Source organism: Oryzias latipes, chromosome 18 (genome assembly GCF_053564925.1).
Source record: "Oryzias latipes strain Hd-rR chromosome 18, Olatipes_Hd-rR_3.1".
In the NCBI taxonomy this organism is placed as follows: Eukaryota; Metazoa; Chordata; class Actinopteri; order Beloniformes; family Adrianichthyidae; genus Oryzias; species Oryzias latipes.
In genome coordinates this window covers 12,843,731-12,858,553 of record NC_136254.1, presented here as the reverse complement: position 1 = coordinate 12,858,553, position 14,823 = coordinate 12,843,731, and the positions used below count along the sequence as shown (strand labels likewise).

At 38.4% G+C, this 14,823-nt stretch overlaps 1 protein-coding gene across 8 annotated transcripts in view; it reads right to left on the bottom strand.

Annotated features, from left to right (window-relative positions):
• Positions 1–14,823, bottom strand: part of col4a6 (collagen, type IV, alpha 6) — a 113,434-nt gene that overhangs the window by 40,850 nt on the left and 57,761 nt on the right. For all 8 annotated transcript variants that reach the window (XM_078935933.1, XM_078935936.1, XM_078935937.1 and 5 more), the window contains exons 4-10: positions 4,999–5,133; positions 4,695–4,739; positions 4,115–4,234; positions 3,976–4,032; positions 2,493–2,528; positions 2,296–2,358; positions 2,000–2,035 (exon numbers count right to left, since the gene is read on the bottom strand). In XM_078935933.1, coding sequence (XP_078792059.1) covers positions 2,000–2,035; positions 2,296–2,358; positions 2,493–2,528; positions 3,976–4,032; positions 4,115–4,234; positions 4,695–4,739; positions 4,999–5,133 — 492 coding nt within the window. The remainder of the gene's footprint in view (positions 1–1,999; positions 2,036–2,295; positions 2,359–2,492; positions 2,529–3,975; positions 4,033–4,114; positions 4,235–4,694; positions 4,740–4,998; positions 5,134–14,823) is intronic.

Genomic DNA, 14,823 nt, shown 5'->3' with positions numbered 1-14,823 from the left:
CATTAGCTCATTTGTTAAGTTATCTCCTGTGAATGGTTTCAGTTAGATTAACTCAATGTCTTCAATTCTTTATACAGATATTTTCCATTTGGTTTACACAGTATTTCAGTTAAATTTACTTAAATCAAATATATTCATGCCAAGTCACTTTACTGCAATGGCATCGAAAATATTAAGTAGAATCACTCAATAATCATGTTGTGTTTTGACTGATTTGAGAGCTTTCATATCTACTCAATATTTTAAAGTGTGAAAATGTTTCACTTAATTAATTAAGTAATATTTAGTATTACTTTTTAGAGTGTACCAAATGCTTTTCTCCAAAAATGGCTGTGACTCACTCTTGATGCATGTCAAGATGTTTGCCTTGGTCACATGTCTTACCTACATACACTACCTTCTTAAAGGAACTGCTCTTCTGCATGCAGCATATTACTGGTTAATTGAAATTCCCAAACCATTAAAGGAAACATTAAAGCTTAAAAAAAGGTTGTTCTTCCTTTTGTCTAATTTATTTTGTGAAATCAACATCGAAAAATACAACGAAATAACCCCCACAAAGATAACATTTTTAGGTCTGAGCACGAAACATGGTCTAAGATTAATGTGCTGTCGGGCTTTTCAAGTTCTAAACCTAAAATAAAATGCCAGTTAAAAGACACGACAGCCCCCAAAATGCACCCACTCAACAGGAAAGCCAAATGGCCAAGATGTCACAGAAGCATGAATGCATGGAATACAGTATACAATTTAGTTCTAGCCAAAGGGCTCCAGCAATCACCAGTAAAAAGCTCTTCATAATTAAAAATCCCTTTATCACCAAATGGGGGTGGGGTGGGGGGGTTTTCACTAAAAATCAACAGTAAGGTCTTGATTTCAAAGGAGTTTTTATCCCCAAGAAACTCATCACCATAAGGATCTTCTTCGCCTAAAGGTTCTTTATAAGCAAGAGGCTTCTTCATCACAAAGACACTTATCATAACCAGGAGGCTTTTTACCACCAAGGAGATCTTCATCACCTAGAAAGTGATGGTGATGCTTATTGTCGCCATGAAGCACTTCATCACCAAAAACGCTTCAGCATAAATGTGATCTTCATCAATAAGGAGCTCTTCATTACAAAGATTACATTAAATGCTCTTTATCACAAAGAAGTTCAGATCAAAGGCTGTTCATCAGTAAGATACTTTTTTTCACCATAAAACTTTTCATCAACAAGGAAGTCTTAATACAAAAAAGCTCCTCAGTACCATGGGATTCTTTTATACCTAGAGGCCCATCAACACCAAAAAGCCATTTATTACAAAACAAAAAACCTTTTCATCACAGAGGAACTCCTCATTACTAAGAGGATCTGTATCATAAGTAAGTCCTTCATTACCAACCTAAGAAGTGATGAAGAACTAGACTCTTTAACAGCCATGAGCTCCTCATATCCAAGAAGATTTTCACTACCAAGGAGCTCTTCATCACTAGGAGTTTTGCATCACAAAATTTTGTCATTAATATTATTTCTTAATGCCTTGGTCACATTCAATTGTCCGGGCCCGTGGAGAGTTGTAGACAGAAGCAGCTACAGCTAAAAGGGATCACAGGTGTGTCTTGCAGTCTCCTTGAGGCTCGTGTGGCCAGCTCAAGGGACGTCATGAAAATGGAATGTATCATTGTCATGCATTAAGTGCCTGTAGGACTACCGTAGGATGCCTATGCAAACTACACTCTAATTGTTGAATGTCCTAATTTCTAACAGCCACGCTGCAAGCACGGAGCACACAATGGGTGTGCAAGGGGCACTCTCTTATCACCTGAACAGCGCTAACAGGCCCTGTGCGCGGTGATCAAGATTCACACACTGATCACACATCTAGACCTGCAGGCTCACCTCAGGACAGAACAGCACACACATGAATTTTCATGATAGCTGTCAAAACATTTTCTGACGATAATGAAAAGGCCATTCATTTCTACACACACAGAAGTGCGTGTTGTTTGGACTTACTATTGGGCCTGGGGGGCCAGGAGGACCGGGGAGGCCCTGAAAAGGAAAGAGAAGCATTGAAATGTAATCCATGATCCACATGACTTCATAAGATCTACAGTTGTTTTATGACAAAACACTCTTGACCAAAAAGATGGAGTATCTAATAACTGTGTTTAAAGGATAAATCAAACCACCATCATTCTCATTACAAAAGTCAATACATTTTTCTTCAACCTCCGTGAGCCACAGTAACTTTTGTTTCAATCCGAACAGCCTTATTTCTATTGCTGTAAAGATATAATCAACTGACGTACCGGGAATCCTTCAGGTCCACTTGGACCAGGAAAACCTTGAGGACCATCGGGACCACGGAAGCCCTGCATAGAGAAAAATCCTGTGGGTTTTCCTTGATATAGTACATTCTTGTTTCAGCACATCCTTTTACACGACTTCATATCAAGAGCATCTGCATTGCAGTTGTGTTGAGTCATTAGGAAAAAAGAAGTCTTACAGTTGGACCTCTCAGTCCAGGAGGCCCCGGCAAACTCTGAAGAAAATAAAGGAGAAAAAAGGATGAATAGTTTATTTTATTATTACGGAAACGTGGACTAAAATTGTAGAAACCCCAGCTGGACTAAGATGGAACATGTTAACCATAACATCCAGAGAGAGTTCAAAGTTTGTGAATAAATGAAAGTCCTCATGTCACCTTTGAGAACGTTTTCAGTCATTACTGAAAGTCTATCCCCAGAGGCATATAGTTCTGCCTGCTAGTTTCCACGATGACCATGGAACACTCCATCTGACACACACGTTCTCATGTGCACACACATCTGCTGGCTTTAAAAAGACTTTAGAATCTGTGAAAGAGCATGTATGAGCTTTTTTTTTTATAAATCCACTTAATTATGACAGTGGTGATGCAGTGGTAGGCCAGTCGAACTGTCATCTGAAGATTGCAGGTTTGATTCCCACATTGCCCGCCCATATGTCAACGTGTCCATGGGCAAGACACTGAACCCCACCTTGCCTCTGGTGGAAGGTTGGCGCCAATGTTTGGCAGTGGAGCTGCCATTAGTGTGTTAAAGTGTGTGTGATTGGGTGAATGGGACTGTGACTGTAAAGCGCTTTGGGCCTTCAAGGAAGGTAGAAAAGCGCTAAATACATATGCTAAGTATACGCCATTTAACTGCACACATCTGACCTGAATCCATCTTGTATGAGTTGATTTGAGTAAATTAGCAATAAGCCTTTGTGTTTACATAATTCCAGTTTTTTGGACTGAACTGACTTCTTTAAATGTTTGATTTAGTTTATTTAACATTTAACTGTTATGTTAGCATTATGTTTGCTCATTTGGCTTTGGTATCTAGTGTGGATTTGTATGTGTCATCCCAGTCTTTTCCTACCAAGTCTCAATGTTTACTTACATGTCCAATATGGCGTCACTCTTTACGTACATTGGACAATGGTAATAGGCAAGCGTAGCATCTCAAGCGTCTCTTTTTTCTGTGATTTGTTTTGCTTTTTTAATTGTGATTTTAATATTTTTTGTGTTAAGTGATTTGTTGATGTCCTTTGTACTTTAGGACCACCATACACAAAGCCTTCAGTGGACGGTAAACCAATGAAAACTGTATTGGGTAAAAAATCTGCGTTCAGGCAAAGATTAAAAGAGAATGTGAGGCTTGACAGGTAGAATTATGTCTGGGACGACTATTGTAACCAAGTACATACTGAAGATGTGAGCAAGACTAAGAGATTGTTGTTGTCTCCATAAATCCTGGTGATGACGACATGCTGTTTAGTTTCCGCCTTTAAATAAATTAAAGGTGCAGCTGGTGAGGCTGACTCAGACAGGCTCAAAACTACAATGAAGTTGCTGTTTTTTTCCGAGTCAGTTTTGTCTTTGACTTATTTAAATCTGTGAACTCCCAAATGTTATCAAATGGGCAGTAGAACCAGTATCATTACATAAAAGGGGGACACCTCACCCTGGACACAGTGTAGTAAGTGGGCTCTCCTTTCTGACCCTTCGGCCCAGCTGGACCCTGATGGAGAAAAAGAAAAAACGTCAGGACATTTTTGCATCTACCACACAAACAACCTAGAATTTGTGGGATGAAGGCTCACAGGACGTCCTGGGAATCCAGGAGCTCCTGTTCCATAACCAGGCAGACCGGGATCTCCTCTCGTCCCGTTACATCCATCGAACCCAGGTAACCCCCTCTCACCTGGCTGACCGGGATGACCCTGTGGGCCAAACCAGGAACAGAACGGGTCTGATTTAAAGGACTTCTCAACAGCACATCTGTAGATGCTCCTTACTCCAAAAATAAATATAAAAAACATTAAGACATACTCAGTCTTCTGCCGTTTCTAATTTGCAAGTAAACTATTCTAATATTCGCCTAGCTAACCAGAAAGCAGCTTCAACACTTGCTTGTTTTGCTGGCTGAAAGCAGCAGATATTGCATCTAATCTTTCAGGATGAAGTTCTTTTAGTATTTTCATGTTGAAGATTAGTCTGAGCTGATCTTTTGTGCTTAAATTGTTGAAGGAGGACTGAATCTGCAGAAATGTTAACATAGAAATCTTTGGTGAGCTCAATTAACCACACCTGAATGACATAAAGGACGGCACAAAACAAAAAGAGAAATGAGAAGTCAGAAATTAAGACAATTGATATTCAGAAAGTTTGAAGATTACTCACGTCACTGCCTTTACTCCCTCGAAATCCTGGTACTCCCATTGGTCCCTGAAGAGTGAAAACAATTTTAAAACTTAGCAGATAAAATAATCACAAGGGTGAAACTGCACCCTCTGCCTGCCAGGAGATGACTAACAGCAGCCGTAGCTTCTGGATATAAGCTCATTTGAAAAAGGAAGCAAACTGCAACTGGGACAGGTCTCTAGGAGACCCCTGTGTCTCCAAATGTGTGTGAATGCCTTTGCGTATGTGTTTGTGCATGTATGTTGTTAAGAAGCACATGAACAATAAAAACATAAACACATACTTTATCTCCTTTAGGCCCAGATGGTCCTTTACGTCCAACATGACCCATCTCTCCCTTTGGCCCTCGAGGGCCCAGTCCCCCTTGTGGTCCCTCTGGACCACTGGGACCAGATTCACCAAGAAGCCCTGGTTGACCCTGAGAGGTAAGAGATGACATGAGGACATACAGTTGTGAACATAAAGACTACTTTGAAACCATAGTTCATCCTGTGGCTTGACTTGACTTGACTTGACTTGACTTGATTTGTAAAAAGTCACCATTATGCCATCATGCCACTGCAATGATAATGGCTAAATGGCAAGACACAGTAATAGTTCCAGTTACTTTATTTTAAAAAATGTATGCAGTAATTTATGCTAGTAGGAAACCGATGGCCTATAGTTGTAAAATAACTATGAAACAAATTTTCTGTATTTTCTTCTTTTTTTGGGGATACAACAAATACTCCCTTTAGATGCAGTGAAATACTTCAACCAACTAGCATTCTTCTCCCATAAACACCTTATCAAATGGTGATTGTGAGACACACCCTTAAAAAACTCAGTAGCCCAGGACCTTTTCAAGCTTTTTCTTTCTATTTTACAATTTGATCTATTACTTTCTCATTAAAAAATGTTTTTGGCAATGCTTGTTATCAATCTTTTTCAACCCCGGTGTTTACTTCTACAGATATATTTTTGATTGTATTACAAAACAATTCCACTTTGAAACTGAAACTGTCTAAAACAACGTAATTCTGAGTGGTAAATGTTGGCATTTTTTACAGTAAAAATCACAGAAATTGAAATCAAACTGTTTTTATGTTTTATAAGAAAAGATCGAATTTGTAGAAACAAAAATAAAAATGTATAAATCCACAAACAAAGCAAAGACAAGGTCAAAACAATGTGAAATTGTGTGATTAACAAACTCACTGATGAGTTCAGAGACTTCTGAAACTGCCACTGATGGTTACTTTTTTTCCTATCCTGTGTATTTTGGTCTAATAATGATCTTAATTGATATTTAATTCAGTTTTAAAACAGGCGTTTAAGTGTTTTCATATTGTGTAGTTAATTTGTCCGGTAAATATTTATGACTATGCTGTTTGTGGAATTTTAAAAAGGAGTCTAAATATGTTATTTATAACATAGTTTTTAATGATCCGTAAAAATATATTTTTTGTTAATGAAACAAAATAAAAATCATACCTGTAAAGTTATTTTCTAACCTGAAATGATTAGGACATAATCAATCTACATTCAGTCGCCCTGACCTTTCTTTCCTGTATATATATATATATATATATATATATATATATATATATATATATATATTTATATATTTCATATATATATATATATATATATATATATATATATATATATATATATATATATGAAGGATATATATATATATATATATATATATATATATATATATGAAATATATAAATATATAAAATATGAAATATATATATATAAATATATGAAGGAGAACTCCTGTCTGTCGTGTTGTTCTGGTCTGGATTTCCTAGAAACCGTCCAATGTGTGCCTCACAGCTGTGGAAGTCACAACAGAACTTACAGATTTTTTCATTCAACTTGTAATAAAGAAATTTAGCTTTTGCTACACAGCGGTGTTTTGCTGCTGTTCAGAGTCAAAAGTCTTGAAGTGTAAAATTCACTAACGTTTTTCTGTTTATATTCAATAGTAAAACACAAGGTCACAATGACAGATCAAGAATCACCTTCTAAAAATTTGCTACAAATATTTGCCACAAAAATGCAATCAATGAAACTTTCTGCGCAATTCCAGATTCCAAATTTTAAATGCAATACAAACTTGCAAGTTTGTATCTTCAAACCAGTCGTGTTAGTCTAAAGTGAATGTTTGATGTAGATCACAAGCATACTCACATGCCGCACAGCAGATATCTATATATAAATATGTTTAGATACAGTATCTTTCTTTCAAATGTTTTTTGTTTTTTTGCTTTCTTCTTAATACAGTAAATGGGGTAGAAAGATCATCTTTCTATTCCCTTTCATTTCCCAGGTATAAAATCTTGTAGAAGATCTTTTGTTTTGTTGTTTTATGAAAATGAAAACATTGATTCATTTTCTATTCCGTTTAGTCCCTTTCGGGGTCACGGGGCTGCCGGAGCCTATCCCAGCCACTTGAAATGAAAACAAATTATTGAAATAAAATAACATTCAAAAAAAAGAAAATGTCATGTTTGACTTGCATTTTTAGTTCATGTCAAAAAACAAAAAAAACAAACGTGTGTCTGCTGCTGTTGAAAGTAAAATAAAAGAAACTAGGGCAAATGGCTCTTCTGGTGTTCAGTGTGGCAGACGCCATGTACTAACGAGACAGATGGACTGCACTGCTTGGGATGAACCACATGGTGGCAGCAAAGATGCATCTAACTCGAATATAAGTAGAACGGTGGGCAGGAAGGACTGAGAAAAAACGAAAAGAAAAAAGAAAATGCAAAGGATGGACTCGTGTTTTTGGTTCCTACAGAGGCAGGTTGATGTCGGTTATTTAAAGTAAAATATTGTCTTCTCTAATGGCTCATAAATTCCAGAGTCCCATTGCAGGAAGGTGAATTACAGCTGCAGATGTCTGTTTACAAGGCTTTTGCAGGGCTGACATGCGTGTAAATGCCTGCACATGAGAAGCTAAATTTCCACACCTCAGCTTTTATGGTCATGTAATATCTGCTTGTATAGATTAACTGAAGATTTCCCCAGAATTACCAAAAAATCCCATCTTGATTGATTAGCTTTTCTGCAGAAACTTTAACAGCGTTACCTTTAATGAAATTCATTGCTGCAGCTGAAATGAAGTTTGTTTATTCTGGAAACTGAGAAGTCTCCCACGTCCTTCAGATTCTCAAAAATAAACCAACTACAGATAGATTAAAATGTAAATATTTGCAGGGATGTCCAAGAAGATGACAGCAGGCTGTACTCAGACAGTACCTGGAAAAGACTGAAGACCTAGGTCCCTGACCTCTGCACTGCTGAGAGAGGTGGCAGCTCTGCTTCCAGCTGACGTGGCCCCCCAGGACAGGCAGAAGGGGGGTAATGACAGGCCTGCAAACACACCTGTTTTCTCCACAGAAACTATGCAGCTCACACAGGAAACACTTTCTCTCACACTTCATGTCTTCCACCTTCTTCTGGTGTTTAGAGTCTGTCCACCTCACCATGATCCATGTGATCCAAGTCAGGATCAAAACTAACCAGGGCTCAATGTTTACTACATGTCAGTGCAAAGTACAAGAGTCAGTCACTTTCCCAACAGAACCTTGAAAATAAGAGACCTGACGAAATTGCCCTTTGAAAGTCCTTGCATCTTCAGACCCAGAGAATCCGGATGGGATCAGCATCCAATTTAAATGAAGATAGAAAATCAAATCAAATCAAACTTTATTTGTATAGCACTTTCACAACGCAAGCTACTCAAAGTGCTTTACATAAAAACGTAATCAAATTTAAAAACAAAAGGACAAGACAAACTAATATTTTGTTTAAAATCAGCACAATGCCGACCCCCCCCCGACACACACACACATACATAAATCAAATCAAATCAAATCAAACTTTATTTATAAAATAGCGCTTATCATGCATTTCATGCAGCTCGAAGCGCTTTAACATTAAAAACAAAAAACACACAACATTACAGTAAAAACCCAACCCACCCTACACCCTTCCCACTCCCCTCCATGAAAGCACATGACCCACGACAATGAATGTTAACTACCAACGCAAGTTAAAATAAATAAATAAATGAATAAATAAATAAAAAAGCAAGTAAGCAAGCAAACAAGCAAGCAAGCAAGCAAGCAAACAAACAAACAAACAAACAAACAAACAAACAAGCAAACAAACAAGGCTAACAAGGCTTGGCTCTGCTGTGAGGAAACGGCATTTGGGAATCTCTTCATACCAGGAGCCAGCCCGGCCACGGGAGCATCGCCACAGCGCCAACCCAGACCGGGACAACACCAGGGTCCACTTCACAGCCGTGAGGCTGCAAAATTAAACCCCAGCCGCCCCAGCAAGGGCAACAACTGCAACAACAGCCACCGGGCAAGCCGGCAACCCTGGCAGAAAAGACTCCCACAAGAAACACTGGGGCTAAAATCACAATAAGATACTAAAATTATAAGATTTATTAAAAAAAAAAATACATAAATAAATAAAATTAAAAAAAAAAAAATATTAAAAAAAAAACTGAGAATAAGATGCATAAAATGAAATGAAATATAGTATAGAATATAGCCTATAATAAAACTAATAGAATAAATTAGCAGTTAAAATCAACTAAAAGCTAAATTAAAAAGGTGGGTCTTGAGCCTCTTCTTAAAAACCTCTGTAGTCTCTGCGGCCCTGAGGTTCTCCGGCAGACTGTTCCACAGGCGAGGACCGTAATGGCAGAACGAAGCCTCACCATAAGTTTTGGTCCTCACTTTAGGAACAACTAAGAGGCCAGCACCGGAGGACCTCAGGGTCCGCGAGGGCTCATATTTTAAAAGAATATCATTCAAATAAGAAGGCCCAAGACCATAAAAACACTTATAAACCATTAAAAGAACTTTAAAATCAATCCTGAAACGCACAGGGAGCCAATGCAGCGACTTTAAAATCGGTGTAATGTGTTCCTGTCCCCTGGTCCTCGTCAGAACTCGTGCCGCTGAGTTCTGCAATAACTGTAGATTTGAAATAGACTTTTTGGGTAAACCAGAGAGCAGGGCATTACAATAATCTAAACGACTGAAAATAAAAGCATGCACATACACACCATCATAACTAGAATGATAAAATGATGTTGTGTAAAAAATGTGGCTTCATAGTAAAGTCGGGAAACAATGTTTTGGGGACATGTCCACATCAGTGACCCCCCCACTAGGTCACAGAATACAATGCCACAGGACCCCCCAGATCTAGACAAAGACTAAGACCCGGGAGATCTCATTGCAGTGACCCCGTTCACTGAGAAGGGTCAGTCACAGATGTGGAGGATCCCTAAGAGGAAAACACTGGAGTTACAACTAAAATGTAAAAGGAACCAAATTTAGATTAAAATAGATTGAAAAACAAACAAAAAGTACATAAATAAACCTTAATAGGCATATAAAATGGTAATTGTGAATAAATACATTAAAATAAAAATAAAAATAAATAAATAAATATATACACATACACATATATCAAAATGGTAAAAAGAGAACATAAATACTTAAAATATCAAATAAGTTCTTGAATTTCAACTAAAAGTTAGATTAAATGGTAGGTCTTGAGCCTTCCTTTAAAAAACATGAACAGTCTCTACGGCCCTGAGGCTCTGGGATGCTGTTCCTCAGGCGAGGTCCATAATAACTGAATGAGGCCTTGCCTTATGTTTTAGTTCTACATTTTGGAATAACAGAAAGGCCTGTATCAGAGGACCTCTGGGTCTGAAAAGAACATTTTAAACTAAGTTTCAACCCTTTTAAAGTCTCACTCCGCTCATCTTTTGATCTATTGTAAAAGCATTCCCAGTGGTCCTGTTGCCTCCCCTGTGCCCCCACACCCATCACCACCTTCTATGACCATCTCTGCTTGGCACCTTCACCAGACCAAGCTCTCCATCCACTTCACCTTCCATTAGACTGGTCAGTTTGTGGGTCCAAATCCCGTCCAGCACAAAGAGTACAATGAAGTCTATTCTGAGCTAAGCTCTCTGGACTTACTGCCCCCCCCCCACAGCCTGGTTCACTTCCTGACTCAGGAGAGACACTGATTCTAGCCTCTGTACGTGTGTGAGTGGTTGTGCGCGTTCTATCCACGAAGCCACACATGAAAACACAGCAGCACACAGCCACACAGGCTTTCATCAGAGCTTTGTTAAGGGGGTTCATGGGAGATTTCAGCTGTCACATCTCATGCTCATCCAGAGTCGATGATGAGCGAAACGTGGAGGGGGGAGCAGCTAAAGCCGGGTCTGTGGGTGCGTGTTTAAACAGCAAGGCGGCGGCGCAGCCAGAGGACTGTCTGGAGCGAAGACGGGCGTGAATCAGCAGAAACTGAAACAGTTCAGGGAGGCCAAAGCTCCCTGCTGACCAGACAAAACCAATTCAAGAAACGGGATGCCCACCAGGAATCTCCAAAGAGGAAAACTCCTAAGAAAACATTTGCCCATCAATATTGGCAGGTTTTAAACTGAGACACAAACATGTTTTAACAATCTGCTGTGCATCCGCCTGTCACACAGGAAAAAACGAATCGAATCACACCCAATCCTAAACGTAAAACTACTTTCTTTAGGGAGGATCCACCCCAACAGGTCCTGGGCCAATTCAGGAGTGGTTACCTCTAATGCCCCTTTTGATTTAGCAAGTTTGAAAGCTCACCTGGTTTGAACCAAACAGAGGAACTCTGGTTCTTTTGAGCAGTGGTCCCCAACCTTCGGGTTGTGGACCGGTACCAGTCTGTAGAACAGTTGGTTCCACAGACCGGTACTGGACAGAGAAAAACCCCCCCACAACTTTCATGTTTTCCATTTTATTTATAATCTGTTTCTGAGGGGAGTTTTATCTTGGAAAACTACTGGATTCTCTCCACCACATCCAACTCATTCTTGATGCGTGTTAAGTTGCTCGGACACCTGTCAAAAATCCACCCACTACTTCCTTAAAGCAGCTGCACCGACGGCTAAATTGAAACCCACAACCTAGCAAAGGTAACCAAAAACAAACCCTTTATGGAACGTTTTGTTTTTGCAGAAAAGACCCAGTGAGGAGACAAAAGAAGAGCTGTTGACTTCAAACCAAAGAAGTTGCATTAAACAAACAAAAACTAGGAGTCTTCACTCCAAATATGGATTTTTTGAAACAGTTGTTCCCACACACCATAATTCTGATGCATAATATTCAGCTGCCGCCCGTCTAATGTTGTGAAAATTTCGCTAATAAAATTGTATATAATTGTTTTATTTGTAGCAATACCAGTTTTAGTGATGAAGATTCAGTTTTACGATGAAGATACACTTTACCCTCAAAGGTTATGGGAAACGTAAAGCTAAAAAAAGGAGCAGTCGTGAAAATATTTTCTGACATTAAACCGGTCAGTGGCCTGGAAAAAGTTGGGGACCACAGTTCTTAAAGATGAGGGTCTCTGTCTTCTTGCAGGTGAACTCTGGTGTGGTTCACTTCAGTGTGAAAGCAGACAGGGACCAAGGAAAGAAGGACACCTAAACAAAAGAAAGCTCCATGTATTAGGAGGAAAACCCAACAGCCACAGAGTGATCCTGAAGAAGCGAGAATCTTGAAAATTTTGAAATTGTCTGCCAGGTAACCGTGGTTCAGTTTTGGTATATATTATCAATTGAACATCTATGCACACTAGTTTTTCTGGGAGATTTCTAGGGCACTGGATTTAGAATTTGTACATTCGGACACTTAAACAAAATTGCAAACACACTACATAGTGCACTAAGCAGTGAGTAAAGGAATTTGGACACAAGCAGTCACAGGACTAGCAGGACCAGCTGCACTTATCAGTATTTTTGCTCATCCCAGGTAAAGGTCATAGCACTGTCCCACAGACACTTGAAAACAAATAACCTTTTCTGTCTTGCACACAGGTGCTTCCTCTTCAATAAAAACCCCATTAGATTCAACCTGCCTCTCCATCCCACAGGGACATTGTGTTTTGGCAGCTGTCAGACTGGGGGGGGGGGGGGGGGGGGGGCGCGAGTGGAACAAACAGATCAAATCATTCCCAGGATGTTGTCTTTTAATCTAAAAGGCAGTTACAGCCTCGGGAATTGATTTCCTGAAGATCTCCTGATGTCAAAGAAGCCTCAAACACCAGAACAAGTTATGCTGAAGCAGTTACCCACTTCTGCCCCACCCCCAGAAACCCCACCGGGGGGGGGGGGGGGGGGGGGGGCTATAACTGCAGCCATCACACTTAGCTTGTTAGAAGCTTTAAGAGCTCCAAAAGCAGATGTGAGTGCTCAGAAATCTACGGCCACTTTTCATGAGCTGAGTCGGAAATAGGCACAAAAATGACTCAGCAGGAGATCAAAATGAACCACTTTGTCAACTTGTATCACTTCATCTCAATCTCTCCAACCTTCCATCTTTCCATCTCTAAGATTTCAGCTGCTTTGAACCTGACGCCTCAGTGAATTTCAGGAAGAGTCTTTATCTGGAGAATGTAGATGATTTTCACTGCTATATAAAAAAAGAATTTCTTCTGACCCCAGCTTTTCTTTTGTGACCAGCTTTTTCCTTACATTCCTTGATGTGAGCGCTGCTGTCTGACAGGAATGTTTTACTTTTATTTTATTTTTTACATTTTAGTTGTAATATTTTCTTTTATAAGTGTTTAATGTTTGATAAAATGCAGTTCAGTTTAAATTTTTACTTAACTTCAGTCAAAATATTCGTTTATTTTAATTAACCTAATTTATTTTCCCAGATAGATATTTTCATTTGTCCTTTCCACACGCAAAACAAAATTTGAAGTGCTCTTAGCTCAGTGTATCATTCAATAAAAAAACAAAATAGTTTACTTAATTTGCAATTAACAAACAGCATTTTTCAGTCATTAAAAAATAACTTGCAAATAATGAATAAAAAGTGCATCATTTAGTCATTAGAAGCAAAAAATTACAAATAATTTAAAACTAAGCAAGTTTTTAAAAATGTTTTCAATCAACATAATTTATTTTATTTTGTTCAACTTTTTACAGACCGATGTTTACCTTTTTTATTTTTTCCTGATAGCAGTTTTATAATTTTGATGATCTCATTAGATTGAAAACTATTGCATGGATATGCATGTCTTTTTAGATTTTTGGGGTTTTATCTGCCTGTGGGTTCATTTAAAAACATTCAATTAAAAACATTCAATTCAATTAAATTCAATTAAAAACAGGCAGAATCAGACAGATTGTATTGACCTTTTCCAATAAAATGCCACACAATGACTTGGAGACTTGTTTTATATGGAAAAATAACTTTTTTGTTATTTACGTCTTTTATCAGTTCAAAAGTAAGACGCTAAAAGGAAAGCAGACTTGTCTGAAAGTATGATGATAGAGAAAAAAACAAAAGATTTTAAAAAGTTTTTAAGTAAACAAAACAAAAAACAAGCGTAATGAGTCATAAAAAAGATTTTAATGTGTGATAATCAGAGCCTCAATTCAAAAGATCAAGCTCTGTGACGAACTTTTTATGAGCGAAACCCAGATATATTTTTAAGTAAAATCTTCTATACACATCTGAAGTCCTTTTATGCAATGAAGGGCATTTGATGTCAGATTCTGGAGAAAAGCTGTGGATCTTTAAAAGGTAAAACATAAATGTGTTCTACAAATGTTTCCCAGAACTTCAATTTATGAAAAATAAAAATGCAAGAAAACTTTCCACCTTTGCTGATGACAGTAACTTCAGATATCAGAAAATCCAGAACCGATATTTGATTTTGTGATGGGTTTTTCACAGTACCTTGTTGTTGTTTGTTCTATTTAGTAATTTTCTTGGTGGATTTTGATGTTCAAGATAGTTGTTGTATAAAGTTCTGATTTTGAAGTTTAAATTAAAGGAAAAATTCCAGGACGTTCCCTGAAGTGGCCATGAGGGGACAGTAGAGTTCAGAAGAGTTTGATGGAAGAAGATGCTGCAACAATAAGAATGAAAAGGAATGGGACATGAATGTGTGTGTGTGTGTGTGTGGGGGGGGGGGGGGGTCATCTTGGGGACAAAATGGAGGGAGGGTCTGACAGGGAACATAAACTTTTATTTACAGCACACATTTTCCCCGCCCCCAGAGATTTCTG